General features: G+C 35.2%; 4 protein-coding genes across 4 annotated transcripts; 1 reads left to right on the top strand and 3 right to left on the bottom strand.

Moving 5' to 3' along the window:
• Nucleotides 1–3,818: 3,818 nt before the first annotated feature.
• On the bottom strand, nt 3,819–5,812 carry LOC146137073 (uncharacterized). Its single transcript, XM_083396325.1, has 3 exons — nt 5,776–5,812; nt 4,608–4,743; nt 3,819–4,113 (listed from the first exon to the last, which is right to left on the bottom strand). Exons 1-3 carry the CDS (start codon nt 5,810–5,812, stop codon nt 3,819–3,821), a joined length of 468 nt encoding a protein of 155 aa, XP_083252451.1.
• Nucleotides 5,813–7,128: 1,316 nt separating this feature from the next.
• On the bottom strand, nt 7,129–9,896 carry LOC146137074 (uncharacterized). The gene is made up of 2 exons (XM_083395942.1): nt 9,818–9,896; nt 7,129–8,119 (listed from the first exon to the last, which is right to left on the bottom strand). The coding sequence occupies exons 1-2, from the start codon at nt 9,885–9,887 to the stop codon at nt 7,653–7,655; spliced, it is 537 nt and encodes a 178-aa protein (XP_083252068.1). The 5' UTR covers nt 9,888–9,896; the 3' UTR covers nt 7,129–7,652.
• A 4,271-nt stretch (nt 9,897–14,167) lies between these two features.
• On the top strand, nt 14,168–20,286 carry LOC146137075 (GDP-fucose transporter 1-like). The gene is made up of 8 exons (XM_083395395.1): nt 14,168–14,253; nt 15,770–15,926; nt 16,426–16,523; nt 17,117–17,313; nt 17,758–17,844; nt 18,063–18,244; nt 18,857–19,054; nt 19,446–20,286. Exons 2-8 carry the CDS (start codon nt 15,777–15,779, stop codon nt 19,596–19,598), a joined length of 1,065 nt encoding a protein of 354 aa, XP_083251521.1. The 5' UTR covers nt 14,168–14,253; nt 15,770–15,776; the 3' UTR covers nt 19,599–20,286.
• A 392-nt stretch (nt 20,287–20,678) lies between these two features.
• On the bottom strand, nt 20,679–23,197 carry LOC146137076 (uncharacterized). Its single transcript, XM_083395879.1, has 4 exons — nt 23,002–23,197; nt 22,339–22,419; nt 21,817–21,921; nt 20,679–21,287 (listed from the first exon to the last, which is right to left on the bottom strand). Exons 1-4 carry the CDS (start codon nt 23,152–23,154, stop codon nt 21,141–21,143), a joined length of 486 nt encoding a protein of 161 aa, XP_083252005.1. The 5' UTR covers nt 23,155–23,197; the 3' UTR covers nt 20,679–21,140.
• Between the last annotated feature and the right edge of the window lie 4,267 nt (nt 23,198–27,464).

A 27,464-nucleotide genomic window follows, 5' to 3' on the forward strand; every position in this document is an offset into this window, starting at 1 on the left:
TGAGTATTCTATGAAAGCAGGTTTTTGTTCGTGGGTTAGGGGAAGTCGAAATTGCCATATAACATTAGTATTCTATCTTGCTAAGTTTTATATTTATTGGGTAGTTTATTGTGCTTTTATACATAACTCTCAGCTTATGTTAACTGGTAAAATCAGAAACAACCTGCTTGAAAGTAAAACTTGAAAATTTGAAACTGCTAGAAGTTCAATTTTGTGATGCGCCAGTTTATTTGTATTGTTCCTTTGAAATTATGTTTCGTAAATATCATGGGAAATACCCACTTTAAATATAAGAAACATTTTTTATAAGAGAAGTTCTATTTTAACGTTTCTTATTTAAATAGCTTAAATATCTCTTAATCTTCCACAAAAAATCTGTTAATATGGTACACTTATTTAACCCATGGCAATAAACAAGGTGTAGAAGCCATTTTGTCATATTGTGTTTACACAGAGAATTTTTGTTTTAATCGATGTGTCGTAACGGAAAATTTTCAGTAAAAATCTATGGCCTAAATTCTTTGTAACCATATGTAATGTTTACGTCACTCCTTGCAGCCAATGTGCAAACGATAAGCGGAAAGTTTTCGGTAAAATTCCGTTACGTAGATTTCTTGCAACGAATGCCTTGTTACACCAATTTTTATGCGTCAGAGCTGAATGTGATGTTACGTATATCCGTTTAATGTGAGCGCTTTGTTTTGAAATTCGCCTTATTGTCAACAATCCATTATTTTAGAATCGAACGCCAGTTACGTCACAATGTAGATCGAAGCGCTTTTGTTCAAGCCATATTTGGACAAAAATATTATTTCCGTCTATAAGAGTCGAGAGAAAAAGGTTTAGACCACGCCTTGTTGTCACGTGATTTATTATTGAAAATTGTAAGAATATCTACGTCAATATTTCCTGTGCATTTTAGAAATATTTTCGCCAATAAGTATAGTGACACAATCGAATAAAAAATAGTATCACCCAGTACTGCCTAGTGCAGGGAGAGGCTTTTACAGCTTTGACTGAAGACAGCAAAATTGACTGTTCATGTATCTGAACTAAAGGAAAGAATTGGACCTGAATGGCCTCACGAAGACAGGCCATCTCAAATCTTGTAGGAGTGTGGTCGATTCATCTTGGCAATTATATAAATGAAGACTCATTTAATCCGACTCACACCCTCCACAATTGGCGCGACCCGAGTGAGGAACGAACCACCTGCAAACTCATTAATCGGACCCACATCCCCCACAAATTGATGCCCGCGTGTGAGGAACGAACCACGTGCAAACTACTTTCCCAAGAAGACTGAAGAAACGAAGCTCAAAGAAAAAATATGTGCCTTAATCTGTATGGACCACCTACAAACGGCCGCCTAAAAACTGTCATGTTTGGAACTTGCAAGAAGCCAGCTTTAGAAGAAATTAATCTCATCGAAAGATACGTGAAGAGACGCTCCATAGCGTCAGCAAAGCATTTGCTTGGAATTCGAAACACGAAATACAAACAAGCGTTGCCGATAAAGACATCACCACTGTTTGGAATCATGGAAAACGAAACGGAATTATGGATTTCACAATAACTGATTCTGCCTAGTTTATCAGGTGAAAAATCTGTTATACTTTTAAAATAAAAACAAAATTATATATATAATAAGTAAAAATATCGACTGAAAGGTCTGTAAATTGCTTTAATGCGACTTTTTATTAAACCATTATGTATCGCATTTCGCAAATTATGTATAGTCTATATCTATGAAGTCTAAGCTTAAACGTCGATCGCACGATATTTTGATAAATGTTAAAGGAGCTTAATTTTTGTGCTTGGAGCTCAATAGTTTGAAATCAACGCGTTAAACTTGTGAATCATGATTTAATTTTGTTGTGCACGAAATAATTTTGTGTTAAATTTCCGAATTCTTTTAAACATTTGGTACGTTTTGGGTTTTTGTCTGTTTTTCTCTCATCACGCAGCCGCGTTTACACACGAGTTTAAACATCTCGTATCAAGCATAATGATTTATCCACACGCGAAACATTAGCTTTCAAATCACAACTTTAGGAACACCCCATTTCCTGCCTTTTGTTGAAAGCAATAGTGAATAAGCAGCAACTTCAAAGCGTATTTTCTTGTGATGCGTCGTTATTTTAAAACTTACATTGAACCAATTGTGCAAACTAAAAAAAAATGCAAATTTTTAAGGAAATGTTGCTCAATGTAAAAAATCAATAGAATTTAATTTTGTATTGAATCGCAAAAGATGTGTAACGTGAGTAAATACATATTCCAGTAATTAATTGTCTCAAACTTTAAGTGTAACCTGTCGCGCCTATATATATATATAAGTATAAAAAATATGTGTGTCTATAACCAAAATGTTAATAACCTAAGTTTGAAGTGTTGCAATCAAAATGTTTCAATACGAACACACATCTGCCGAAAAATATTTCGCATTTTTCAGAATACAAAAGCACGTTGGACAGCGAAAGGTCACAGCACAGCGCAGCGCACAATGAATGGCTTTCCGGTGACGTCAAAAATTACAACGCACCAAACAGGGAGTTTCCCCTGCTGCCGCACAGATCGCCTGAAAAGCTCAATCCACAGCAATGCAATGGTGTGTCAAGCACACAACAATTTCGAGCAACTCAGCGAACGCTGACATCAAAGTCCTCGGTTGCTAATTCAGGCACCAAAGAGAAAACTTTCTCGAGGAATCAGGAATCTGACTAAAACAATTGCGCAAATGCGTTATGTGATCGAACAATTTTCGCGTCCACGTGTCCACACACATTTCACAAACAAATAACCAGCTTTTAATATGCAAGCTGTTCCAAAATCTAGCGTGGGAATATTTGTAGAAGCCATTTTGTCATATTGTGTTTACACAGAGAATTTTTGTTTTAATCGATGTGTCGTAACGGAAAATTTTCAGTAAAAATCTATGGCCTAAATTCTTTGTAACCATATGTAATGTTTACGTCACTCCTTGCAGCCAATGTGCAAACGATAAGCGGAAAGTTTTCGGTAAAATTCCGTTACGTAGATTTCTTGCAACGAATGCCTTGTTACACCAATTTTTATGCGTCAGAGCTGAATGTGATGTTACGTATATCCGTTTAATGTGAGCGCTTTGTTTTGAAATTCGCCTTATTGTCAACAATCCATTATTTTAGAATCGAACGCCAGTTACGTCACAATGTAGATCGAAGCGCTTTTGTTCAAGCCATATTTGGACAAAAATATTATTTCCGTCTATAAGAGTCGAGAGAAAAAGGTTTAGACCACGCCTTGTTGTCACGTGATTTATTATTGAAAATTGTAAGAATATCTACGTCAATATTTCCTGTGCATTTTAGAAATATTTTCGCCAATAAGTATAGTGACACAATCGAATAAAAAATAGTATCACCCAGTACTGCCTAGTGCAGGGAGAGGCTTTTACAGCTTTGACTGAAGACAGCAAAATTGACTGTTCATGTATCTGAACTAAAGGAAAGAATTGGACCTGAATGGCCTCACGAAGACAGGCCATCTCAAATCTTGTAGGAGTGTGGTCGATTCATCTTGGCAATTATATAAATGAAGACTCATTAATCCAGACCCGCACCCCCACAAAGGAAAACATCAACTTTTAAAGGTAAAAAATACAAAAAATAAAAACAAAGTAAATATACTTTGGAACATAATGGTTGGAGGTTGTAGTAAGACGTAATAAGAGGTATCATCTTGAACGTTTCGAATAACTCTTTATTCATTTTCAACATAGAGAGAAAGTAAATATAAATTAAGAACGGACAACAAAATCAGCCGTTTAAGTCTCGCTACAGCTTCCGACCGTCACTATATTTCAAGAAACGCGCGCGACTATTTCTCACAACGAGGCAATAAGGAGGTGGTTGGGCTTCAGCCTCCGCGCCTTCCACCCTGACCGGGAACGGGTCTGACGTGGTAAAGGTGTAGGCTGGAGGTTGGTCGGAGTAATTTGGTGAACCTGGTAGTGAAAGTGAGCTGAATGATGGCGGTTCGTCGTCGTATTGTTGGCTGGAAGCTGCTGCCTGTGCCGCCTGCCTCCAACGAATAAACCAGAACATGGTTGACGACAACACAAGGATTATCCTGGAAAATGACAAGTTTTGGTTCGCTTAAAGCCGGTTAACTATCCTTAACGTAAGGATGTCCAATACTTGACATTTCAATCCGACACCCGATATTTTAAACAAAAAGATCGCGAGCCGATCCGGTACCTGTGACGTCATAGTTATGTTCAAATAAACAGAATTATAATTAAAATGTCCAAGGATAATTTTACTCAGCTTATTAGGACAACAATTTCCGTAGTTTTAGGAAATTTAATCACCATAAGAACCTAATATTAAAAAAAATCTATACCTTTAAGACAGCAATTGCTGTATGGGTGACAAATCATTTCTAAAATACCTATATTAATTTAGTATTTGCCACCGATACCACCCTAGTATCGGACGAGTACCGATACCTGCCTAGTATCGGACGAGTACCGATACCACCCTAGTATCGGACGAGTACCGATACTATCACTACCGGGTATCGGCTCCAATCCGATATTAGACATCTCTGCTGGCAAGACTCACGCGAACACCATCACAGATACGCCGATGGATTTTTGCTTGAAGACATCAGTAAACACGAGAAAGGCTCCAGCCCAGAGGAGCTGAACTCCAAGTATGAAAATAGCCTTAGTCCAACCGCTGCAAGCTCCAAAGCGACCTGGTTTCAAAGTAAGAAGCTAAAATCTATTGATTAAACTGAAATGACGTGTAGGCAACTGTTTCTAATTACAAAATGGATGGCAAAGCCAAAAAGATCGAATAAATCTACATTATCTTGATTAAAACGTTTCGATCATCTTCAGTTAATGTGACTGAGAAGTAAATCTGAAAACTAAGTAAATTCCTTTCAGGCCTTGCAAGTTATAATCAAGCTATATTACAGACACGTCCATAGTGTACTTATGATTCTATTCTATTGTCAGAAAGCCCAGTGTTGCGATGACTTAAGTCAATGACTTGAGTTAAGTGCACTTAAGTCCATGTTTTTAAAGGACGTTACTTGACTTTAGTCGTTTGAGTAAAATTACTTCACTTACACTTTAGTCAATTACACAAATTACTTGATGTAAAGCAAGATGCTTTTTGTTAGCCAATTAGAAGCAATGAATGTTAACTTGCTATCCGTTTTGTTTGCGTTGAAATAAATCGAACGTTTTCACCATTTTAAAAAGTTGAATATTGATTTTTGATGACTTTAATTGACTTAACATTTGAAGATGCGAATAAATGCGAACGATCACAAACTCCTAATGACAGGAATTTCTTTCCATCTTTTTTCTTTCTTGGTTTAAATATATTTCAGTCAAATTAACTGATGCTGATACAAGAACAAACCGAAACCTTTTTATCAAGATGATGTCGATTTAATGCAGTGACCGTTAATTTAAACTTTATCACGAATGATAAGAATATAAAAGTACAAACTTTAGGTGTTAGTTCTTCGAAAGTCGCAAGACTAAAACATTAAAGTCGAAATAACTTTTAAAACATTAAAGTCGAAATAAATTTCGAAATAAAACACGTTTACAGTATTAGCTTTCGATGACGGTGCAAACATTTCACGCTTGAAATCTCCCAAAAGTAGGCTGCCATTAAAATTCTAGCCAAACACAAAAAATGACCTATTCCACGCGCAGAACGAACTATTCATAAATGCAACTTATTTTCAGCAAACGTATTAATAACCTACCTTCGGAATAATTTCTCGTCTGCCTAGAGTTGAACATCTTACATTTGAGGCGCAAACTTAGCCGCAACTTAACCCTGTGCAAGCTTTAAGTTGCGGCGTTTGCGTGCGAAACCAAAAAAGCTTCTCAGGCGAAAAACCTGTTGCTAAATGAAGCGAAGCGCTCATGTTGGCCTATTTTCTTGGCCGATAAAAAAGGCCCGGCCCTGTTTTTTCCCTAGAGACACTGGTGCTGTTTTGAACAGATTTAAAAAACACCCCAAAAGCGAATGACCCTTTTGATTTTCAAGCTTGTTATAGAATCAACTCAAACCATGGGCAGAACTTTAGTCTTGTTGTTTCAAATAGCGATGTAATCTGGCCAAAGTCTGGCTTTTGCTGTGTTGTTAACTAAACCACATCGCGCCTAATTCTTGGAAACAACACAAGCGTAAAAAAGATTCCAGCGCGCCAAGTTTGGTTTCGGAAATACCTTTTCAAGGAATTTTGAGGTTTGGGTGCTTGGAAAATTATAGACGGGTATCTTGAGTTTTCGCAAACATTGAATACTAGCTCATAAAAGTACCTATATATTTAGATATCGGCAAACAGAAATTATAAAACAGTTTTTATTTGATAAAGAGAAATCGTTCTTTTGAATACATACTGTAGTTCAGTTTTATAATCGACAAAAAAACATTTAAAACGAGTTTGAAACACAAAATTTTTAATCCAGCTCTCATTTAGCTAAAATTAAAAAGTAAATTGCGCTTTTTAAAGAATGAAAAAATACTTTCAATCAAAAAATATGATTGAGTGCAAAAATGAATGTCTTATATAGGAACGAAGTGACGTATTACTTTCTTTGGTAACAAACTCTTAAGGGCACGTAGCTTTTAACCAGCTGTGGAAAACCGCAAATAATAAATAACAGGACTTAATTTTAAAGGTAAATTCTCTTTTTTGGATTCGCAACCCTATAAAGCAACATTTTAAGCGCTTTCCTAAAAAATCAGGTATTTTAAAAAGGATTAGCGATAAAGTTTAAGACATTTTATAAATTCCACAAAACTCAATTCTATTATCATAAAGGCCTTAGAGTAGCCTGGAATGTTTAAATAGATTACACCAGTGTTTCAAACAGATATAACCTATAATTTATTCTCTCAATACAATCCTATAAATAATAGGTGAGGGAAAAATTCCAGGTAAACGGCTTTACGAAAATTGTGAAGTACATTAATAAAACATCACACAACAGTCTTTCATAGAATTGAATTAAAAATAATTTAAGCTATAATTTGCAACTTTGTACCAATTTCAAATACTTCATCACAATGTTTACAGAAAAGTTTAACGTTTGGAAATAATTCAACATGGCTTCCATCCTAATTATTGTGAGCTCAAATCCTTTTTCGCACTGACTTTTTAGATAAAATTATTATTCGTAATTCGACCAAACCGACTCGTTGTATTTGAGGAACACAAAAATAGATCTGCTGTAACCTGCAATGAATAAAGGGTCCGTTTAGGGCGCCACTCGATAACCTCGTTACATTGGAATGGCGCAAAGCATCAGTTTGCTCAGTTGATGTTGCCCAAACACTTGTCAGTGGTTCTTAACCATAATTATGAGTGGTGGCCGATTATAATTTACATTTCGAAATTTGCAGTTTGTAGGAATTAGTTGATGGCTCGAAGCATATAGGTCCTTATCGAATAAACGCGAAATCCTCAAATATCACTGCTTGGTACAACAAAGGGACTTGGGCCAAGGTTAAGAAATCTATCTGCAATTTGCAAAACGTTAATTGAAAACATGTAAAATTGTGGATCGAAATGGCCTAGTCCGTTTTTTCATCCGATGCAATTTGGAATAACCCTGAAAAACCCCGTGCGGTTTAAAACGACTCCACAGCTTCACTGTACGGAGGTGGAGGTGTGAGTTCTTCCAAATGAAACCTCCTTGATCTTTCCTTTCTCATCTCTTCCTCCGCTCTGAAGGATCGTGAGCGATGGAGGCTAGAGGACTGGGGAGCTTCTTGCTCCTCCTCAATGTCCGGGAGCTGAAAGTGGGAGGAAAACGCTCTTCTTCTGGGCGGAACAGCATCCAATCCTCTCCTGGCGAAGATCTCCTGGTACTGCCTCTTTGTGGCCATCTTCTTCCTACAGGCGCATCCCAGGATTGTTCCGAGTATTAGAAGAGCTGATCCGAGAGGAAGAAGTATCTTCCCGATCCCGTGGACCGGAGGCTCTGTGACCACCAGGAGCAGGAGGGATCCGCAGATGCAGAGCGGAAGTCCGCACGAAACCAGGAGCGCTATCACCACAAGGAGGCGCACTGTGCACCACGCGCGCTTCTTGTATTCTAAACATCGAAGATTAAACAAGTAAAAAGTAAATAAACATTGAGGTTTTTATACAAAACGACACGTCAGAATGAGTTGTGTGACTTTGCCTTCCTTAACGATTTTCAAGATCATGGTAAATATAGTGAAAAAATCAGAATACCATATTGCGCTAGGAATCTCGCAGCAATCTCGCAGCATTTCGAGTTAAATGGGCCAGTCTTTTAACATATATCTGTCGCTAGTTCTTAAGTGCTATCTATGTTTTATCTCTTGTAGACCTACGTCTTTTTCTTCCGCCGTGTAACTTATTATCGCGTAAAAAAAACATTAGGTTTTTTATGCAAAAACAAACGTAAGTTGTGTGACGTCATGACGTTTACGGTGACCCAATGATAAGTTTAACGGCATGTGAGCAATACCAAGCGCCAGCAAGAAAAAACATTAAGGATTTCGCTGGAGACTTTCTCTTGCGCACATACAGCCACGAAAAAAGCGGGCTTTAAAATTCGCTCGAATTTATTTGGCAAAGGTGCTAATGACATCCATTTGCCAAATACAGCGTGCCTAAAGATAAACAAAGCCCATACAGAAGTAGGTAGCATTTTGTGAACCTTTCGAAAATCTCCTTATACATTTTAAACATTGAGCCTGATGCTCAAATGCTTCTGCGGTGTGCTTTGTTTCAGTTGTGCAACGATGCGTGACGGTTACGCACTGGTGAGCACCGTTGCGAACAAAGGACAATGGTGGCGACGTCGTAGTTCTTGTGACGTGACAATGTTCGGTTCAAATTTCGTAAAACAAGTTGTGGAATTATTTCTCGGTTATATAACTGTTGTGTGACGTCATTAAAGCACATATTTTACCGAAACTTTTTCACTTTGTCTGTCATTTATTTTCTTTACTGGCAAGACAACCGATTTGTTCAATAGTTTCTTAGTTGGGTACACTATACACGTGTCTGTAAGGTAGCTTGATAATGAGTTGCAAAGCCAAAAAGGTCGAGTAGATCGACGTCATCTTGATTAAGATGCAAACTTGTAATATTAACTGAAGATGATACAAGTTCGTATCGAAACGTCCTAATAAAGATGATGTCGATACTCGACCTTTTTGTATTTGATTTTTTTAGTATAACTGCCATCGCGTTTTAGCGTTTTTTCTAACAAACAGTTTTTTGTATTAATTTAATAGGTATAAAATTTTAATTTTTAAAATCTACCGACCGAGCATCAAAATTTACAGCATTTTTACCGAGTTGAATGCCCTTTGCGGCTTGGCTTTATTTAATAGACTTGGATGTTGCTTAATGCACTAATAGCAACTTTTTCGGCAGGAATTTCCAAGTTGTTTAGCTTTCTGCTAGATAGCGCCAATAAGTTTTAGCGTAATTCCTGACAAATGGGATGCCAAACTTTCAAACTTATTGCATTCAATTATTTTCTCGCGCAAATTGCTTAATTTCTTAAAAAGGAGACAAATTTACGACATTTTTGCCGGGTTAAACATCCTTTTCGGTTTGTAGTAAATTGACATATTAAATGTAGCTTGTTAAACTGCACCAACAGTTCAATAAATAATATAGTAATAAGTCCACTAATAAATGACGCCATGAAAAAACATTCCAATCTAATGGAATTTTTAGTATCCCAGTTTAGCAAAGCAACAAGACTGCAAATAAAAGTAACCAGACTCAGGTTGCAAATAAAAATCACCTTCCAAATCGTTTCTTAGCTCCTGGTTTGTGGGGATTCCCCTAGCTCGGCTTGAACTTTGTGGGTTCATCAGAACTTTCGATTTTTCAATTCAAGCGAGGATCCAATTCATAATCGCGCTTAAAACCATCTTTCGATTCACCATCGCAGAGTTGATAAAATGTGTGGGCAAATTTTAAATAGTTTTTCTTTCCTGTGCCATTAAATTTATAATTTTATTAAGAAATAGCTGCAATTAAAAGGTAGAAGAAATACCTAATCCTTTATTAAGTGCCATTTTGTAACCATCTAAAAAATTGGATTTTAATTAAAAACACACTGATCGAACGAACAGAAAATGTTACGTAAATCTGATTGGCTCAGTTCATAATTGCTGCAATATTTTGTAAATGGCAATTTTTAAAAATATATTTCACTTTAACCCTTTGTGTCCAGCTCGAAACCCGTTTTCAGCCCTACGCTAAATATGGAAGCAGAATTTCAGGGTTTTACTTGAGGTATCGTTAAGAAATTTTGCACAACTTTTTAACTAAGTACGTAAAAAACACTTTATAGTTCATAAAATGAATTACTTGAAGAGAAATTTCGATTCCTCAAAACGCCCTGAAACACTGGTAACAGGCACGGATTCATAACCGGGTAATCAGGTGGCACTATATAACGACAAGTCTTGAAATCTTGACCAGCTTTCGCACATGTCAAAGTTTCACCTAATGAAGCACGGTTGCTCAAAAGCTTGTCAAGAATTAATACAATGTGTCTTTATATGGTGACACCTGATTCCCTGTTTAGAATTAGTCAAATACGGCAATTTACAAAGAGGGATTTACAATAAGTTCTTTGCTTTACAAACTGCACTTAACGTCTTACAAATAGACAGCACATTGGCCTCATTCGAACTCTATTTCACATGAACTGAAAACCAGGGAACACAAGGTCTTTTTGGCAGATAAAGCAAGCGAACCACCGCCTGTTGACTGACTCTATGCAGCAGTTGAGGTTACAGCGGCCCACTGCGCAGCGCCTTCACGCATGCTGGGGCCCAACCCCTAATCATAGCAGGGTTGGGTCGGGTTCCCTGTTCACAAGTGTGCAGAACAAATCACCCTGGCTTCGACTGACACGTGTTTTTGCAAGCGTGGAAATATTTCCATTTCAACTTAGAAGGGACTTTTTGCCATGTTTTTAATGATTATACCTCATTTTCAAAGCCTGCACTCATCATTGGACGAAAGATGCCTCAACAAGTGCTGCGCTTTGCCTTTCGATTTTTTCTCAACAAAAAATATGAAAAATATTTTCTTTGCAAGGAAGAGCTGCTCCTTTTGGTGCGAAAGCAATTTTTGGTTGATGTCGAAAATGAGATATTCGAAGCGTTCACAAACCCTACCTACTTCTCGTCTTACTACAACATCCTGCCATGTTTATACAACATCCGATGCTCCGATTTGTTCGGCAAAATTCTAAAAAAAAAAAAATTCTGCTTTAATTTCAGCAATTTTACTCTAGTGACTAACGTACAGGGGTGGCCAAACCACTGTTCTTCAAACAGTTTTAGGTGCTTAAGGTCAGTTGGTATTTCATGTTTTAAGGATGTTCAGTGTCAATTCTCAGGTTCTTATTTTTGGCCCATTTAAACTACTTAAACGCAAAAAAAATTGTTTAACTTCCAGCAGTTTGCTTACATCTCAATTCAACAAATTGAGAAACCTCGACAGCGTGATGGCATTTATTTGAAAGTTCCTGCAATCTGAGTATAAATTCGCTTCAACGTAGTTTTTTAGTTTGCAACATCCTTCATAAGTATAGCAGAGCAAATGTGAGAAAGAATTAAGGTGAATTTAGGTGGTATATTCATTTCTGCCTGTGTGTGAGGTGTGGCTCTTTGCGGTTAATTGAGTAAGACCCTCGGTCTCTAACTGGTCTGCCAATCCAGCTATAGTAGGCCTACATTGCCATTTGGTGTCAGATTGAATCGTAATTTACTCTTGTCAAAAAATTGGGTTTGGCAATAAAAACAAAGTATCGTATACATTTCTAGTCAAGACAACGTCAGTAACTTGTCATATGACGCTTCTCTTCAAGAAGAGAAGTTTACATTATTACACAGTTGTTTAAAGACTCGCCTTTTTACATAGACGGGTGACTCGGGTGTGTTTTTCCTTTCAAACTAAACCGCACAGTTTTTTTTTATTCCTAGCGTTTTTCCAAAGTAAAATTAGCAAACCTAAAAATAATATGACGTCATACCCTCAACAACTACGATGCCGTTCGTCGACCTAATTTTCGTAATCTCATAAAATGCAAAATATTCTCCTGTTTGGTAGATGCTAAATCGTATTTGTTTTAGGAGAAAAAATATTAATCAACAGTCGGTTACTTTGGTTATTTGTAAGTATCAATATTAAAAGACTGTTTTACAAAAATTAGGTTTGATAAAAATGTTTGTGAGTGTATTTTGTTGTTTGTAAAAGCGAAAACGAATCAGTCAACACAGCAGTATTCGATTAAAACATGTTGCTGAGTTTTTAAAGGGTTAAAAAATACCGAAAAAAATGATTTACTCGTTTGGTATATTATGTGCAGAGTTACAACGTTTCACAAGTAACTCTATCAGAATCTTGAAAGAAACAGAACCCTTGAAAGAAGAAGGCTAATTAAAAATCGTCAAATCTTAATGTACCATCTTGCATGAGCTCCAAAGTTATATTTACGCCAGTAGACATGACTTTAACTGGCGAATTTAAAGTTAAACTCTACTGAAAAAAGAACCGGTTTTGTTCTACTAAATAATTTGATGAAACTATCGTAAAATACACGTGTTCTTGTGTGGACTAACAACAGCTAGTGGCAGGTTTATATGCGTCTACGCCTCAGGGCAAATTTGCCGGTTCATCATAAGTATTTCGCAACTGTATTTCAAGGCTTGCCGGTCAAGCATCGTTCTTAGAAGGTTAGCAGCAAGTTGCGAATATTCCAGTTCTTCTGCTTCTATATTATAACAATTGTTGGTGGTGTGTATAAGAATTGATTACACTTTATAAAACATTTTTTTATAAGTTTGAATTTTTACGGCTTAATGCTGGAATATTGAGGTTAAAAAGTTTGCTGTAATATCAGTTTATTGTGGTATACGTGGCAGTTCTCAGCATTTGCAAACTATGGTGGTTTTGAAGTTATGTAGACATTCGCAACTTGTATAATGTTAGAAAATATAATAACACACATTAGACGTTGGCCGGATATCATTTTTAAGTTCATGAATATACTTTGTTCTAATATTGAGTCAAACGATTGAAACAATATATTTAAATGACAAATACAAGTGTTATATAGCACCACAAAACATAAATAGAAGGGGAGTTTTGTAGTGCAATATAGCATATCGCGACACCCACATATGCTTATCAAATCGTCACATTGAACAAGGATTAGCAACCATTCAGCTTAGAAGCCAATTGTACAGCAGAGCGTTCAGGTCAGTAGGAACTCAAAGCTTTGTTGCTTTGCTCTATGTCCGGATATATGTGACGCAATAGGCATATAGAGCATAGATACACATAACAGTTGGTTTTATATTCACAGGTCGGTGCTATTTTGCAGTGTTTATAAAATCAAATTGAGAGAATGCGTAGGGCTGCTGTACAACATGGGTATGAAAAAAATCAGTGTTTTTTTGTTGTTTGATGATTTAGTTTTGGGAGTGCAGTGTAACTTTTTGCGTGTATACAGTGGTAAATATGTTAAAGACAATACTACATTACTACAGTCATCTGGAAAAATAATTCGACATTGCATGCGTTTACCATTGAATGTTGAGTGTAAATGAGTTTAATAAAACCTAAAATACTTCATTCTGTAATACAAAACCCCATATTTAAAGTAGTTATCTGTATTTAGTTGTTCAAACGTGGTCTATGTTTTCTGCAAAGTCTGAAAACATAAAAATACTGAAATGGCGTATATTTTAAGAGACTATTGGAAAAATTCGAGAAACTGTTTTGCTCTCTCAAAACACTTTACACAATTTTTTATCTGCTGTTTAAAACCTACGTGGATTTCACAACGTATTTTATGACTGGATTTGGACAGTTACGAGAAAGCTTGTTTTGTGACACAATAAGCAGCATATAAGTTGAAAGTGTTCGCCCAAAAGTTTTTTTTTAAGAAAATATCCTTATATATAATATATAATGTGGTTAAACCTGTTTTGTATGGGAGAAAATCATTAACCTATTACCGGTATCCGGAATTTTTTTACTGACGCAAAGTTTATACGAATATGGGCTACCAGTACGTTATTTCTGCTGACATTACAACTAAATTAAAGCTAAGTTGTGTTTTTGTCACAGATTTAGTTTTAAAACTTGCGTTAGCAAAGTAAAATAAAATTGACGACACCAGAATTAACTTTCATCACCGGCAACAAAATAACCGTAAGTTTGATGCATGTTGCATAACAGCTTTCTGTACGGCAGCTTTTATACGCAAACTAACTAATAACACCGCAAACTAACGAATTGCTTATAGACCTACACAATAAATATGCTGTTGATACCAGGCATAGTATATACTGAAAATGAGTTATTTTAATAATAAATAAGTACCAAATGGGCTTATACACAGTAGCTAATATTATAGCCAGGGTTACCATACCGTGCTTATTTCTAAGATTTGTGCTTATCTTTAGTTGCAATGTCTTAGAAAATATTAATGTACTTATTTCTAACAACCGTGCTTATTTGAGTTGAGTGCTGGCCTCACTACTGCTCTTTCTTGCGTTTACAATCAAATAAACGCATTTGTTTTTCTTGCGCTTTGTGCGATTAAACTGCTTTAAGCTGCATTCTACGATTTGCTTTTAGTTTCATGAGCGCTATAAAACATAATTCTATTTGAATTGTATTTTTTCTGGAAACGTGCACAATAAGTTCTGTTTAAAGAAGCTTATTTAATTTTTGGAAATGTAAAACGTTACATGAAGATATAGAGTTATTTATACTTTGCTAGAGCAGTGGCCTGAAAAGTGGCCGTAAAGCAGTTTAAGTGGTTCTGGGAATAAAAGTTTTCGGGCTGGAAAACAAAAGATCGATAAAACAAATGGAATAAAGCAAAGCTAAACCTGTCTCAATAAAATTAGCTATCTATTAGTAATTTTATTTTTTTTATGTTATTTTTTTATCAGTTTTGCTACGATTTTCCGTTTCATTTTTCTATTGCATATTATTTGTTGTACAGAACGGCGACTTAAACAATTAAAAGTTTGGGAACCACTAAAATATAAATAGCATCATTACTCCGGCAAAACCATCAGCTAGCGCAATAATTGAACCTACATCCTGTTTTATTTGTAAAACTCATCATACTGTAACATTATTGGGACAACATTATTCAATGTTAGGCCAATTCGTCAAAATCAGTACAGGGTTTTACTAGTAATATAAGAAATCTTTGAATTTATGGAAGGGTACTGTTAACCATTGCGCTGAAAAGCTTGTTTTTAATGTTAATAAGCCGTTTATTTACGCTCGTTTATTTTCAACGGTGTGCATTGCAAATGAAACGGCCGCTAGGGTTAATAAGTGTTGTTTTATTTACAAAAGGACTCTACACGTATAATTCATTTCCGCTGATTTTAAACAGACCTTTATTGAAAGGCCAGTTCAGCTGTTCTTCTTCAAATGAAAATATTCGCAGCATTAAGAAGTGTCAGGCTAGTTTTTGTAAACAAGCCATTCATTAGATTTTAAAACCTGTATAAAACGTTTTCAGGTTATTAACTTTTCTTTGTGACTTTCCGATGTTTAGCTATTGTTGTATTAATGTCGCAAAAATAGGTTGATAAAAAAAGTCCAGTAAAAAAACTTTTTATTTTTCCATTCTATTTTGCATGTCTGTTTTTGGCAAATGTGTCCTTAAGTTCTAATGTTTCTTACGTTTGTTTACAACCAGAAAAAATATGCAAGAGAAAAACGAAGACAGTCAAGAAGTAACGATGCATAGGAAAAGTGAATCTTTATTTACGAAATATATGAGAGTGGTTGGGGTTGTGTCACTGTATTGGGTTGTCAGCATAAGTCTTGTGTTTCTCAACAAGTATCTACTAAAGGTTAGTTTTCTCAAATATTTTAACTCTTTTACTGTATAATTTATTTATTATTGTAATCGCTAAATATTTTTATGTAGTAAAAGTGTTTTTTATTTTTATTAGGAAAAGATTTAAACTTACATAGTTCAGCTTGGGGCGCTGGTCTAGAATCCTACCACAACGTTGAAATGATTATTAAGCAATGCATAATATGTGGGTTAGGGTGTCGGTTAGTGTTTGGGTGTGGGTAGGTCAAGTAATATTGTTTAAGACTATTACTGGACTCACCCAAACCCAAACGCTAACCGGCACCCTAACCCAAATAATGTTCGTTGTGGTAGGATTCTAGACGAGCGCCCAGCTTGGTTCTAATAAATACTTTGTGTGAATGACAAAAAAATTTGATTATTTAAGTAAGAATTGCTTTATTTTGCATTCTTCTAGAATTTTTACTCTGTTAACTTCTCATCTATCTCCATTAATTCATATCATAATTTTTAATTTATGCCATTATTTTCAGAGTGATGATTTGAAGCTGAATGCTCCACTGTTTGTGACGTGGTTCCAGTGCGTTGTTACTGTTCTTCTCTGCTATTGCTGCAGTTTTATTGGAAGCAGGCAAGTGTTTGTTTTAAGATTTTTAGCAGCATGTGTAAACCTGTGGCCTGGTCTGCATTTAAACAATAAGTTCGAGGCATGTGCAGCGCCAAACTTTAAGTTGTTCAGGTGTGCAATAATAGTTTTGCAGACCTGAGGTTTACAATCCTTCCAGAACTCGAACTTTTCTGAAATTCAGGTGTGCGATTGACTAACTCGTGTGTGCAAACCAGTTTCTTAAAAAAAATAGATTTGTACCTGCCACATAATTGAACTAGTCTGTGTACCCCCCATCATAGCTTAATATTGTAAAGTAGAAAGTGTACCCTTGTTGAGGTGAAAAATTGAGTTGTTAAGTGTAAGTGCAACTGTCATTTCATTTTTTCCAAGAATTTTGTTAAAATCGTTATTTCTAATGTGTGCAATATTAAATAAAATAAAGTTAAAAAAAAATTATATTTTATTTCTAAACATTGGAGCTTGATGGTTGAGGTTGCCGTTAGATGTAATAGAAATATCAAAGCCCATACAGATGTAGGGAGTGTTTTCGATGTTTTGAACAACTTAAAATACTACCTACTACGTATCTCCAACAGTTTATTTTAATTCACCAGGTGCCCAGCCTCTCTAACATTTCCCGACCTGAAGTTTGATCGTAAGTTGTCGCGCGAAGCGCTCCCACTAAGCGTCGTGTTTGTGAGCATGATCACGTTCAACAATCTCTGTCTGCTCGAGGTCGGAATCGCTTTTTACACAGTCGCTCGATCACTCGTCACCATTTTCAGCATCATCTTCACTTACATTATTCTGGGTAAGTTTTGTTACTGTTTCAAGCTATGGCAAACCTAATGTTTACCAAAGCCTCTTTAGCTGTAGGGAGTATTTTATGAATCTTTATTCATTTTCAATATATTTTTACATTCTTCTGTATGGGCTTTGATGTTCGTTTTACATCACCTCCCGTCATTATCTTAAGAATTAGTCAAAACGTTCACAAAATGTACCTACTTCTGTATGGGCTTTGATATTCTTACTAGATCTAACTAAAACCCACAGCTATTATGCCTCGATATAGAACATTTTATTTTTTTTTTATAAAAATATAGTATTCAGAATTAATCTAGTATAATGCAAAATCAGTATTTTATGTGACATAAAGATAAAATGACTTTTGATATTATTCTATACTTAAAGCAAGTTGTTTTCATTTAACTTAGTTCAAAGGCTAATTGTTCAATTCATTTCCATTTTACAGGAAAAAAAACGACTCCCCCTGCGTTAGTTTGCTGCTCCATTGTGATTGGTGGATTCTTTCTGGGGGTCAATCAAGAAGGATCTATTGGTGAGTTTACAAATGTTATTATATACATACAGACAGAGCACAAACAATTTAAAATACAAGATAGTGAAAACAACATTCCCAGTATAACAGAGGTCATAGGTCCGGTATTCCTAATTGATTGGCAGATTCGGTCTTCTAACAACTCCTGGTGTACATACAAACATAATGTTTGTAACATCTTAACTGTATTTTAAAATAACCTGTGGTGCATTATTTAGCTGCTGGTGGATTATCAATCAAGGGAGTTATTTACGGGGTTATTGCAAGTGCAATGGTGGCTTTGAATGCAATCTACATCAAGAAAGTACTTCCTGCTATGGACAACGACATTTGGAAACTAACCTACTACAACAACGTCAATGCCTGTGCAATATTTGTGCCTCTCATGCTACTTTCTGAGGTTCGTAAAAAATTGTGTGCTTACAATCATTAAATAATATTCACAAATTTGTTTGACTCATAGATTTACATACTTTCTAACTTTTGATTCTGACATTTAAAGTTTGGCTTTGGTAAACACTAAGGAATTTTAAGTGACCACAAATATTTATTTCAAGTATGTAAACTGCTAATTCTCTGCGACTGTTGGGAGGTAGTAGGCTCTATTTCTAAATGTTGGCTTGACAAATTTAAGAAACTGTTTCAGTCAGTCAAAACACCTTAAAATTCACTGGACACCGTATAGATTCGAATCATAGTTGTGGGTGTGCAGAGCGGTTTTAGACGCCCTGAATTTCTGACAGGGCGTCAAAACGCCCTGGAATTTGACCAAGTTATCAATAACAGTACAAAATAAATTCCTGTACCGCCAAAGTTTGTTTTTAAATTCAACAAGAATTTTTTTTGCCTTTTAAATGTAAACTTTTTTAGCCAAAATGGTTTTAGTGATAACATGCAACAGCACAAATTATTATTTAAGAGCTCACATTTTGTACTGGTTGGAGCAAAAACGCCCTGTAATTTTGAAAGTTCGGTACCTATGAATTAAATTCCAATGTAAAATATTGTTCAGATGAGAGAGCTGTGGAATTTTCCGCTTCTGTTCAGCCCGACATTTTGGATGTACATGAGTGCTTCAGGGTTCTTCGGCTTCATCATGGGTTTCGTTGTCGGACTCGAAATTAAGGTCACAACCCCTGTTACCCACACAATAAGCGGGGTTGCAAAAGCTTGTCTGCAAACCGTGATAGCTGTGCTGTATTACCACGAGGTAAGTGTTTATGATTTAGGTTTACAAATTGTTTACTGACATGAACTGCTTTTTCTCTGGATGTGCTATTTTTGTTTTCCTTGTTTTTTCAATGTTCTTAAGTTGCACAAAAAAAAAAAATCACACAGAAAGTGGGACTTACCGAGTTAACCCACATTTTTCAAGAGTGCTGCTCAGAATTATCCACCTACCCATAATAGCAAGGATATACATCTGTTGAACGTTGTTATTTTGTTTTGATTTTCGGTAGAATTTACCTGAAGTTTGTCATTATTAGTTTTGTAAAACAAAATTCCTAAAAGGTTGTAAAAAATATAATTATTTTTCATATAAATTTGAAGACGAAATTGTAAACTCATTTTAAAAAGTTTTTTCCTGTTTTTTTTACCAGACAAAGACCTCTCTTTGGTGGGTTTCGAACTTGTTGGTTTTAACTGGGACTGGATCCTACTCTGTCGTGAAGAGCCTCGATATGAAAAAGAGTCATCAGCAAACAAGAGCTAAGTCAGATGAAGACAGACAAGAAAAACAATCGCTTGTGTGATGAACAATCAGCACATTCGACCACAGCAACATATTTGTTGCCAGTTGGAAGCTTTGTATCATTCCAAAGTACAAGCTTGGCACTTGTTTCTGCTATTTTAAATAGCTTTTTTGACAAAGTTACATTTATGTTTAAAGATGGATTTAGAAAGGCTCTTACAAATCCTATTTATTTTCTATAAAACTGTTCACGCATTTGTTCAATTTTCATCTTGTCGCCAGCAGTCTAAGTTTATTTTAATATAGAAACAACAATAAAGATATATATGTTTGTATATTTTTCATGAGTTTTTAAATTAAGATTGTGCACTTTTATTTCTGCACTGTTGCGAATTTAACCTGCAGTGAAAAGTCATCTTTTTCTTTGTGTAGTTTTTCATTAATATAGTGTAAAGTGTGTATGCTATACACTTGTACAGTGACTATCAATTGAGTTTTACCTTCCATGGTGCTGATTAAACTGTAAAACCGATTTCTAAGTTGACCAAAACACTTTCTGTTTCATTTCTATTGAATTTTACTTTCAAAGCTGATTACACCAACATTACACCTTTGCTCAACAGAGCTGATAAATTTTCAATCTTCTGGTTTTTCTAGTTCATTTCTTTCAGAGATGTTTTATATATGCTATGCAGTTTATTTAAAAATAAAAAAATGTTAGTTACCAAAATATGGTTTTTCAAAGTCGCAGTTCAATTACATTTTTTAATTGCAACAGGTTAGGTTACGGAATCAATTCACTTTAGCAAATTTAAAAACTTTTTGATCAATATGACTTCCGATTAGGCTGGCAAGACTTGCCAAAATTGCCAGCCTTCTGGTGACAAGCAATTTTTAACCTAAATTCTATGTCGTGCCCCAAAACTTGAATGATGTGTTCGTCAAAGGAATGTTGTATCAACCTTGCCATGTTTAGGCGATAAACAAGATTATTGAAAAGTAAATAATTGAGCAAAAAGTTTCGCCAAAGGCGCAAGCGACTATCATGATTGCTTTTTTACCTCAATAAAGAAGTATTTGCAAAATCAAGTAAAACGCAAATACACAACAGTAACAGGCCAAACACTGGCTTTTCCCTGCTAAACAACGAGATTTGTACTTTTTTCAGAATGGCACAAAAAAATTTCCTGCCAACTTTAGTGTATATTGTTCCTACATATTCAGCATTTAAAAAAATATTGCATTAAATATGTGTAGAACAAAAACACGTTGGTTTGGAAAATCGATCTTTTTTCAAAATTTTTTTTGACCAATTTCTTTGGTTTTTTGTCTAATTCTTCAGCCGACATAGTCGCCAGCTTTCTCCCATACTGCTTACGACTTTAACTCTTAAAGACTTTGATTTAATATATACTTCATAAATGTAATTAAATAAAAATAATTATTGATTTTATTTGTTTAAAAAACTGGCATATCTATTTTCTGTAAATAAAACAATGGTTTATAACCTCACAGTTATTGAGCACAAGAAGTAAAAACATCTTCCAACAGTGAAAGAGCAGCTTAAATCCACAATCAGTCAGGTGAGAGTATCACTGGTTGCTCACAAATGGAAGTCAACAGCTGCAGTTTCGCCACGTCCAACATGGACAATATGTGTTTGTTGGGTCGAACCTTCACCGTGAGTTCCAGCTGTGATACTGTACGTTCCCGGCGCAACTATAACGTTCATACTTTCTGTTCGATCAAGCTGTAAACACAAAAAAATATCACCAGGTTTGAATAAATAAACGAATTAATATTTATATAGCTTGTAAGTGTTAGAAAACTTTATTTAAACACAATTCAATTTACTAATAAACAAAAAACATCTTTTGCGAAACCTAAATGGGGATTTAGCAGTTTTGATATATATTTAAGAATAACATAAACTTTCCAAGATAATATCTGGTCGCCTAATCAAATGACCATTTTTGTCAAACGTTTGCTCAAAAAATAAAAACAGTTTCCCAGAGATATTCTATAAAAACCATAAAATTGTGTGACAGCATGAGAATGACCAGGTGACTAAATATAAGTCAATAGCTTTTGTCAAATTGCGTTATATTTTGTAGTTTTATATTTTAAACGGCAAACGGAAAAGTGTGTGGAAGACATAATATTCAGTATTAGGTGGGAGTTTTCTTGAATTTCACTTCTGAGCTGCTGCTTAAATAGAGTTGCCAACCAAAGTAAATTTTGTTCAAGAGCAACTGTGCTAATTCAAGTATTTAACATACCGGGTTTTTTCTTTGGATTTCTGTGTACTTTGGGTGGAGGTACTTCTGGCAAAATCTTTGGTCTTGTGTGTTACGTTGAGAGTGCGGCGTACTTCGGTAGAATCTCTGCAAAAAATTTTAATTCATTCCTTTATTACAAAAAAAATTAGTAATCAAACTGACAGTCCACAAAATGGTACTAGTTTTTAAATTTATGGCCAAAATAGAATAATGAGTTTACATAAATAAAATCATAGAAGACTAATCCCCATGATTTTACAGTCACTTGGTTTTTGGTTTAATTTATTTTTCAAAAAGTATCACATTTTTTTACACTCTATATTTCCAACATTTAAAAAAACATGAAACTTTTAATTTAGGAAACATTTTGGCCGGTCAAACATTTATTTTTGCATTATATTTTCAATAATGGGTTTATAAAAAAGGGGCAAATGTCATAATCCAATACATAATTAATTTACACACTTGTGATATTGTTATTTTTGTAAACAGGACAAGCTACTGTAGATGTTAGAATCTTACCAGGCATTGTCTTGAACAAGTTGATAGTGTTGTCATAACAGACGAGAAGGCGTCGTCGAGTGAAGAGTAAACAGTGGGATCCTAAAAATAAATAATCAAACTTTTATGAACAGTATCATTATTTTGTGGTGCTGAAAAGCTGTTGATCTTGAAGTAAACAAACAAAAGAAAAAGAATCCAAAAGATAACATGTTTGTATTGTTTTGGACAAATCTTGCTCAGAATAATTATTATCAATGAAGTCAGCCAGTAGGTTGAGAAGCACCACGTTTGAAAGTAAGGTCGCAGTTTCCAACTCGGCCATGGTCATAGCCGCACATTTCATGTAACATCACTGTAAAATGCGGTCAACTTGAAAAATCGCAAACTGTGCAGAACTTTCGCCGCGCTAACGGATTTCAGTATAGTACTCCATTTTCAGTCTCGCAAATTTTACAAATAACGTTATTACCGCTGCGCATATTTGAGCATAAATATTATTACAGCCACGCAATTTCAGCTGCAAAATCGTCTCCCTTAAGTACAAAATCCAAAGTTTCCAATCTGGGAGAGACACTACTAATAAGTGGAGATCTAATAACATTATTTATGTATCTTTGTTTTTTAGGTAAATTGCTTTAATGTGCATTTCATATTTGCAAGAAATATTAGGAATACACGTACATGGATTGGTGTTTGTTGAACTGGTTTTGGTTCGGGGTATCGAAAGCTGCGCAATCGGGTTTTGATGAGGGTGTTCCTTGCTTGATCGCTCGTCCTTTGAAGAGTGTTTGAAGTCCACCTTGATCCATCCACGTAGTTCTGGCTTGATTGCATTTTGGGCAGTTTAACTTATTAAAAACGGAGTTATATACTTACAAAATCTGAAATTAGAAAACTATATTGGTAAAAGCACTTCGTTTAAAAGTAATTGTTTTAACAGTTTGTTTGGCGCTGGTCTAGAATCTCTTACATTTTCGTCCAGAGATTTTATATTGCTAACAGTATTTGGGTTAGAATGCGAATTAGCATTTGGGTGAGACAAGAATTACTATATTTATTTTCTGTTATTTTTTTTGGCGCTCTTTAACTTATGTACGTGAATATTAATAAAAAAAAAAACTTTCTTCAAATGCCGCATACCACAACGCATATTGTTTGGGTTAGGGTGCTGGTTAGCGTTTGGTCGAGGGTGGGTCAAGTTATTATTAATAATAAACATAATATTACTTCACCCACCCTCACCCAAACGCGCACACTAACCCAAACAATATGCGTTGTGGTATGCGGTATTATTTTGTTTTTTGCATAACTTTTCACGTACATAAGTGAAAGAGTGCCTTTTTTTCTACCTTGAAATGTTATGTTTGAGAACTCGTTTCGTTATTGTAAAAACGTGGTAAGATTCTAGACCAGCGCCATTTGTTTTACAGTAGATAGGGCTGCGTTTCGTACATTTCTGCCTTTTTTAAAACTACCTACTTATTCTCTACATGTTTGCACGAAATCTGTTGAAATTTTTTAGCTTCTTCGTGTTTTTGTTTGAAATCATTTGTTTTGCAAAATAGAATGCTTACAATTTAATCCAGGTCACTAGGGTAGATGGAAGATTTCTGTTTGAAAGTGAAAACAAAAACTAAAAAATGTCACCATTGTCATTCTGGCAGGATTTTTTTGGAATTTATTTCGCTCAAATTTTGCCTATTTTTAAATTGATTTTTGATGCGCATACCACATAAAGTGTTTATAATCATTTTTTTGAAGAAAAAAATATTTCTATTTTCATTCCTTATTTTGGTTTGTTTTATTTTATTTCACCCACCCATTATAAAACCTTTATTACTTAACCAGCAATTTTTATTTTTATATAAAGAAAACAAAATATCTCTTTTCTTAAGCTTATATCTGATATTATTTAATTTTTTGGCTTTAAACTTATTGAATAATTTATCAGCATGATAAAATACACTGGTTTACAAATTTAGAGTCATTGAAAGTTCCAGCCACCCTATTAGGCGTTTCCCCCTATTTCGAGGTCACTGATTCGGAAAATGGCAGCAGTTTTTCTCTATCACGTCAAATTTTTTCTGTACATAATTTGGAAATTTTATAAAAAAGCAGCAATTCATGTTTTTTTTTATGTAAGTCTGCGCTGTTTGTGACAACATATTTTAACATGTTACGACACTATTATGTTGACTGAAAAAGAATTAGTGAAATTCTTAAAAAATGGCTTGTTTAGAATCAATATATTTTTGCAACGCGTTAATACAGTCTGTCTTCCGGAATAGTTGGAACATATATAGTAAGGGCGGGTCGTCAAATATATTTTTTTTCAAACCCACCTGCCTCATATGGATTTTAATAGATAGACACCTAAAACCGTTATATACAAAATTTAAGCTCATTTGAACATGTACAGGTATAAGAAAATCGAGTTGTTTTTTTGCCGAAAAGCGCAAAATTGGGTAAAAATGCGAAATTTTAGGTTATTTATGTTTTTCAAGTGAAATTTATCTTGTCGACTCTGCCAGAGCATGCGCTTGAACTTCGACACGGAATTAACTGGGATAATTGTTAACTCCTAGAACCCTAAAACCGCACTTTTACAAAAACGGTTCATCGCATCCTTCCGACTCAGCCAAGGTCATTACACCATGAACAAAAAGGGTTCGTCGTTTCCGGCAATCTTCACGTCGCTGAAGCTGACTGATAAAACCTTATTGTTCGAAGTTGACCGGATGGCCCGTCGCGCCACAGATTATCTTATACTTCAGCAACAATTGTTTCCATCTCTAATCCAAAGTCTTTTTCATTTAACTATTTCACAATTATATAAGTTGGTTAACGTATGCTTGTTTTCAATATTTTTAGTGATTAGGTTCAATATTACAGCCGAACAGACGATTTATAACTTCGTTTACACCATGGTAGCGATATTGATTGATTGATAGGTTGCCTGGTGCAAGTTTTTTATGTTTTGTTATTTTTCTTGGGTTTCATTCTTAACACAACAAGGCTCTTCACTAGTCATTTTCTATGCGCATATCCCGCTGGCCAACACGCCGCCGAGACGCTTTGTCATAGGAGTAACCACCGCTCAATTATTCAGTATTGCTAGAATACATCTTAGTCGACAATGCTGTAAAGTAATTTTGATGACCCCATACCTAGAACGCCCAGCAGAACGGTCTAAGGGTGGCCTATTTTATTAATTGGCGAAACTTGGTTCTACATTGTTGAAGGAATGCAACAAGGCGCTTCGCTAGACATTTTCTATGCGCATATCCCGCTGGGCCACACGCCGCCGAGACGCTTTGTCATAGGGGTAACCACCGCTCGCATTACGCGGCTCGTATTGTTATTTGACGTCAGCGACGTTGATCAGCATAGTTCATTTGAAGTTAAGTTATTTGTTTGCACGAAAGCAGGACGACCAGAATTTAATATTCGGTTGTAGTAATAGTTATATTTACAGGGGAAGACGAGGAAGGATTTTTATGTGATTTAAAATAATATTTTTTGACATAACTTGGTTGTGCAGCATAAAAGTAAAGACAAATAAAATAGTTTTCCGTACAATAGACTGTTTTTAACTTTTTAGGATTGCTAGAATACATCTTAGTCGACAATGCTGTAAAGTCATTTTGATGACCCCATAGCTAGAACGTCTAACTGAACGATTTAAGCTTGACCTGTTTTATTACTTTTTAAAACAGTGTTTTAGAGGGTCAAATCAACGACGGTTTTAAGAACTTTTCAGTCCATAGAGTTTTATAATTTTTTCAGCATCGTAAGAATCAAACTTAAAAAATAACAACCTACATTTTAAAAAACTTACGCCAAAACTAGTTTTCGAGTATTACACACTTCAAGATATGTCGTTTTATTTTTTTTGGAATTTTTGTCAAAATTAAAGCGATTTTTAATAACTTTCCGAGCAATAGATTTTTTTAAATTATTCAGTATTGCTAGTTTAAATCTTAGTCGACAATGCTGGATAATCATTTTGATGACCCCATAACTAGAACGCCCAGCTGAACGATTTAAGCTTGGCCTGTTTTATCACTTTTCAAAACAGCGTTTTAGAGGGTCAAATCAACGACGGTTTTAAGAACTTTTCAGTCCATAGAGTTTTATAATTTTTTCAGCTTCGTAAGAATCAAACTTAAAAAATAACAACCTACAATTTAAAAACTTACGCCAAAAGTAGTTTTCGAGTATCACACACTTCAAGATATGTCGTTTTATATTTTTTGGAATTTTTGTCAAAATTAAAGCGATTTTTAATAACTTTCCGAGCAATAGATTTTTTTAAATTATTCAGTATTGCTAGTTTACATCTTAGTCGACAATGCTGTAAAGTCATTTTGATGACCCCATACCTGGAACGCCCAGCAGAACGGTCTAAGGGTGGCCTATTTTATAAATTGGCGAAACTTGGTTCTACATTGTTGAAGGAATGCAACAAGGCGCTTTGCTAGACATTTTCTCTGCGCATATCCCGCTGGGCCACACGCCGCCGAGACGCTTTGTCATAGGGGTAACCACCGCTCGCATTACGCGGCTCGTATTGTTATTTGACGTCAGCGACGTAGATCAGCATAGTTCATTTGAAGTTAAGTTATTTGTTTGCACGAAAGCAGGACGACCAGAATTTAATATTCGGTTGTAGTAATAGTTATATTTGCAGGGGAAGACGAGGAAGGATTTTTATGTGATTTAAAATAATATTTTTTGACATAACTTGGTTGTGCAGCATAAAAGTAAAGACAAATAAAATAGTTTTCCGTACAATAGACTGTTTTTAACTTTTTAGGATTGCTAGAATACATCTTAGTCGACAATGCTGTAAAGTCATTTTGATGACCCCATAGCTAGAACGTCTAACTGAACGATTTAAGCTTGACCTGTTTTATTACTTTTTAAAACAGCGTTTTAGAGGGTCAAATCAACGACGGTTTTAAGAACTTTCCCGTCCATAGAGTTTTATAATTTTTTCAGCTTCGTAAGAATCAAACTTAAAAAATAACAACCTACAATTTAAAAACTTACGCCAAAAGTAGTTTTCGAGTATCACACACTTCAAGATATGTCGTTTTATATTTTTTGGAATTTTTGTCAAAATTAAAGCGATTTTTAATAAC

The sequence above is a fragment of the Ascidiella aspersa genome, chromosome 8 (genome assembly GCF_963924565.1).
Source record: "Ascidiella aspersa chromosome 8, kaAscAspe10.2, whole genome shotgun sequence".
Taxonomy (NCBI): domain Eukaryota; kingdom Metazoa; phylum Chordata; class Ascidiacea; order Phlebobranchia; family Ascidiidae; genus Ascidiella; species Ascidiella aspersa.

Coding starts and splice junctions, on each gene's coding strand:
- LOC146137074 (XM_083395942.1), bottom strand. CDS start 9,887: ATGAACCCACAAAGTTCAAGCCGAGCTAGGGGAATCCCCACAAACCAG. Junction 8,120..9,817: donor GCTAAGAAACGATTTGGAAG/GTGATTTTTATT, acceptor TTCGATGTTTAG/AATACAAGAAGCGCGCGTGG.
- LOC146137073 (XM_083396325.1), bottom strand. CDS start 5,812: ATGTTCAACTCTAGGCAGACGAGAAATTATTCCGAAG. Junction 4,744..5,775: donor GACGAGAAATTATTCCGAAG/GTAGGTTATTAA, acceptor CTTTGAAACCAG/GTCGCTTTGGAGCTTGCAGC. Junction 4,114..4,607: donor GTATCTGTGATGGTGTTCGC/GTGAGTCTTGCC, acceptor GTCATTTTCCAG/GATAATCCTTGTGTTGTCGT.
- LOC146137076 (XM_083395879.1), bottom strand. CDS start 23,154: ATGCAATCAAGCCAGAACTACGTGGATGGATCAAGGTGGACTTCAAAC. Junction 22,420..23,001: donor TTCAACAAACACCAATCCAT/GTACGTGTATTC, acceptor ATTTATTTTTAG/GATCCCACTGTTTACTCTTC. Junction 21,922..22,338: donor CTTGTTCAAGACAATGCCTG/GTAAGATTCTAA, acceptor AATTTTTTGCAG/AGATTCTACCGAAGTACGCC.
- LOC146137075 (XM_083395395.1), top strand. CDS start 15,777: ATGCAAGAGAAAAACGAAGACAGTCAAGAAGTAACGATGCATAGGAAA. Junction 15,927..16,425: donor TCAACAAGTATCTACTAAAG/GTTAGTTTTCTC, acceptor CATTATTTTCAG/AGTGATGATTTGAAGCTGAA. Junction 19,055..19,445: donor CTGTGCTGTATTACCACGAG/GTAAGTGTTTAT, acceptor TTTTTTTACCAG/ACAAAGACCTCTCTTTGGTG.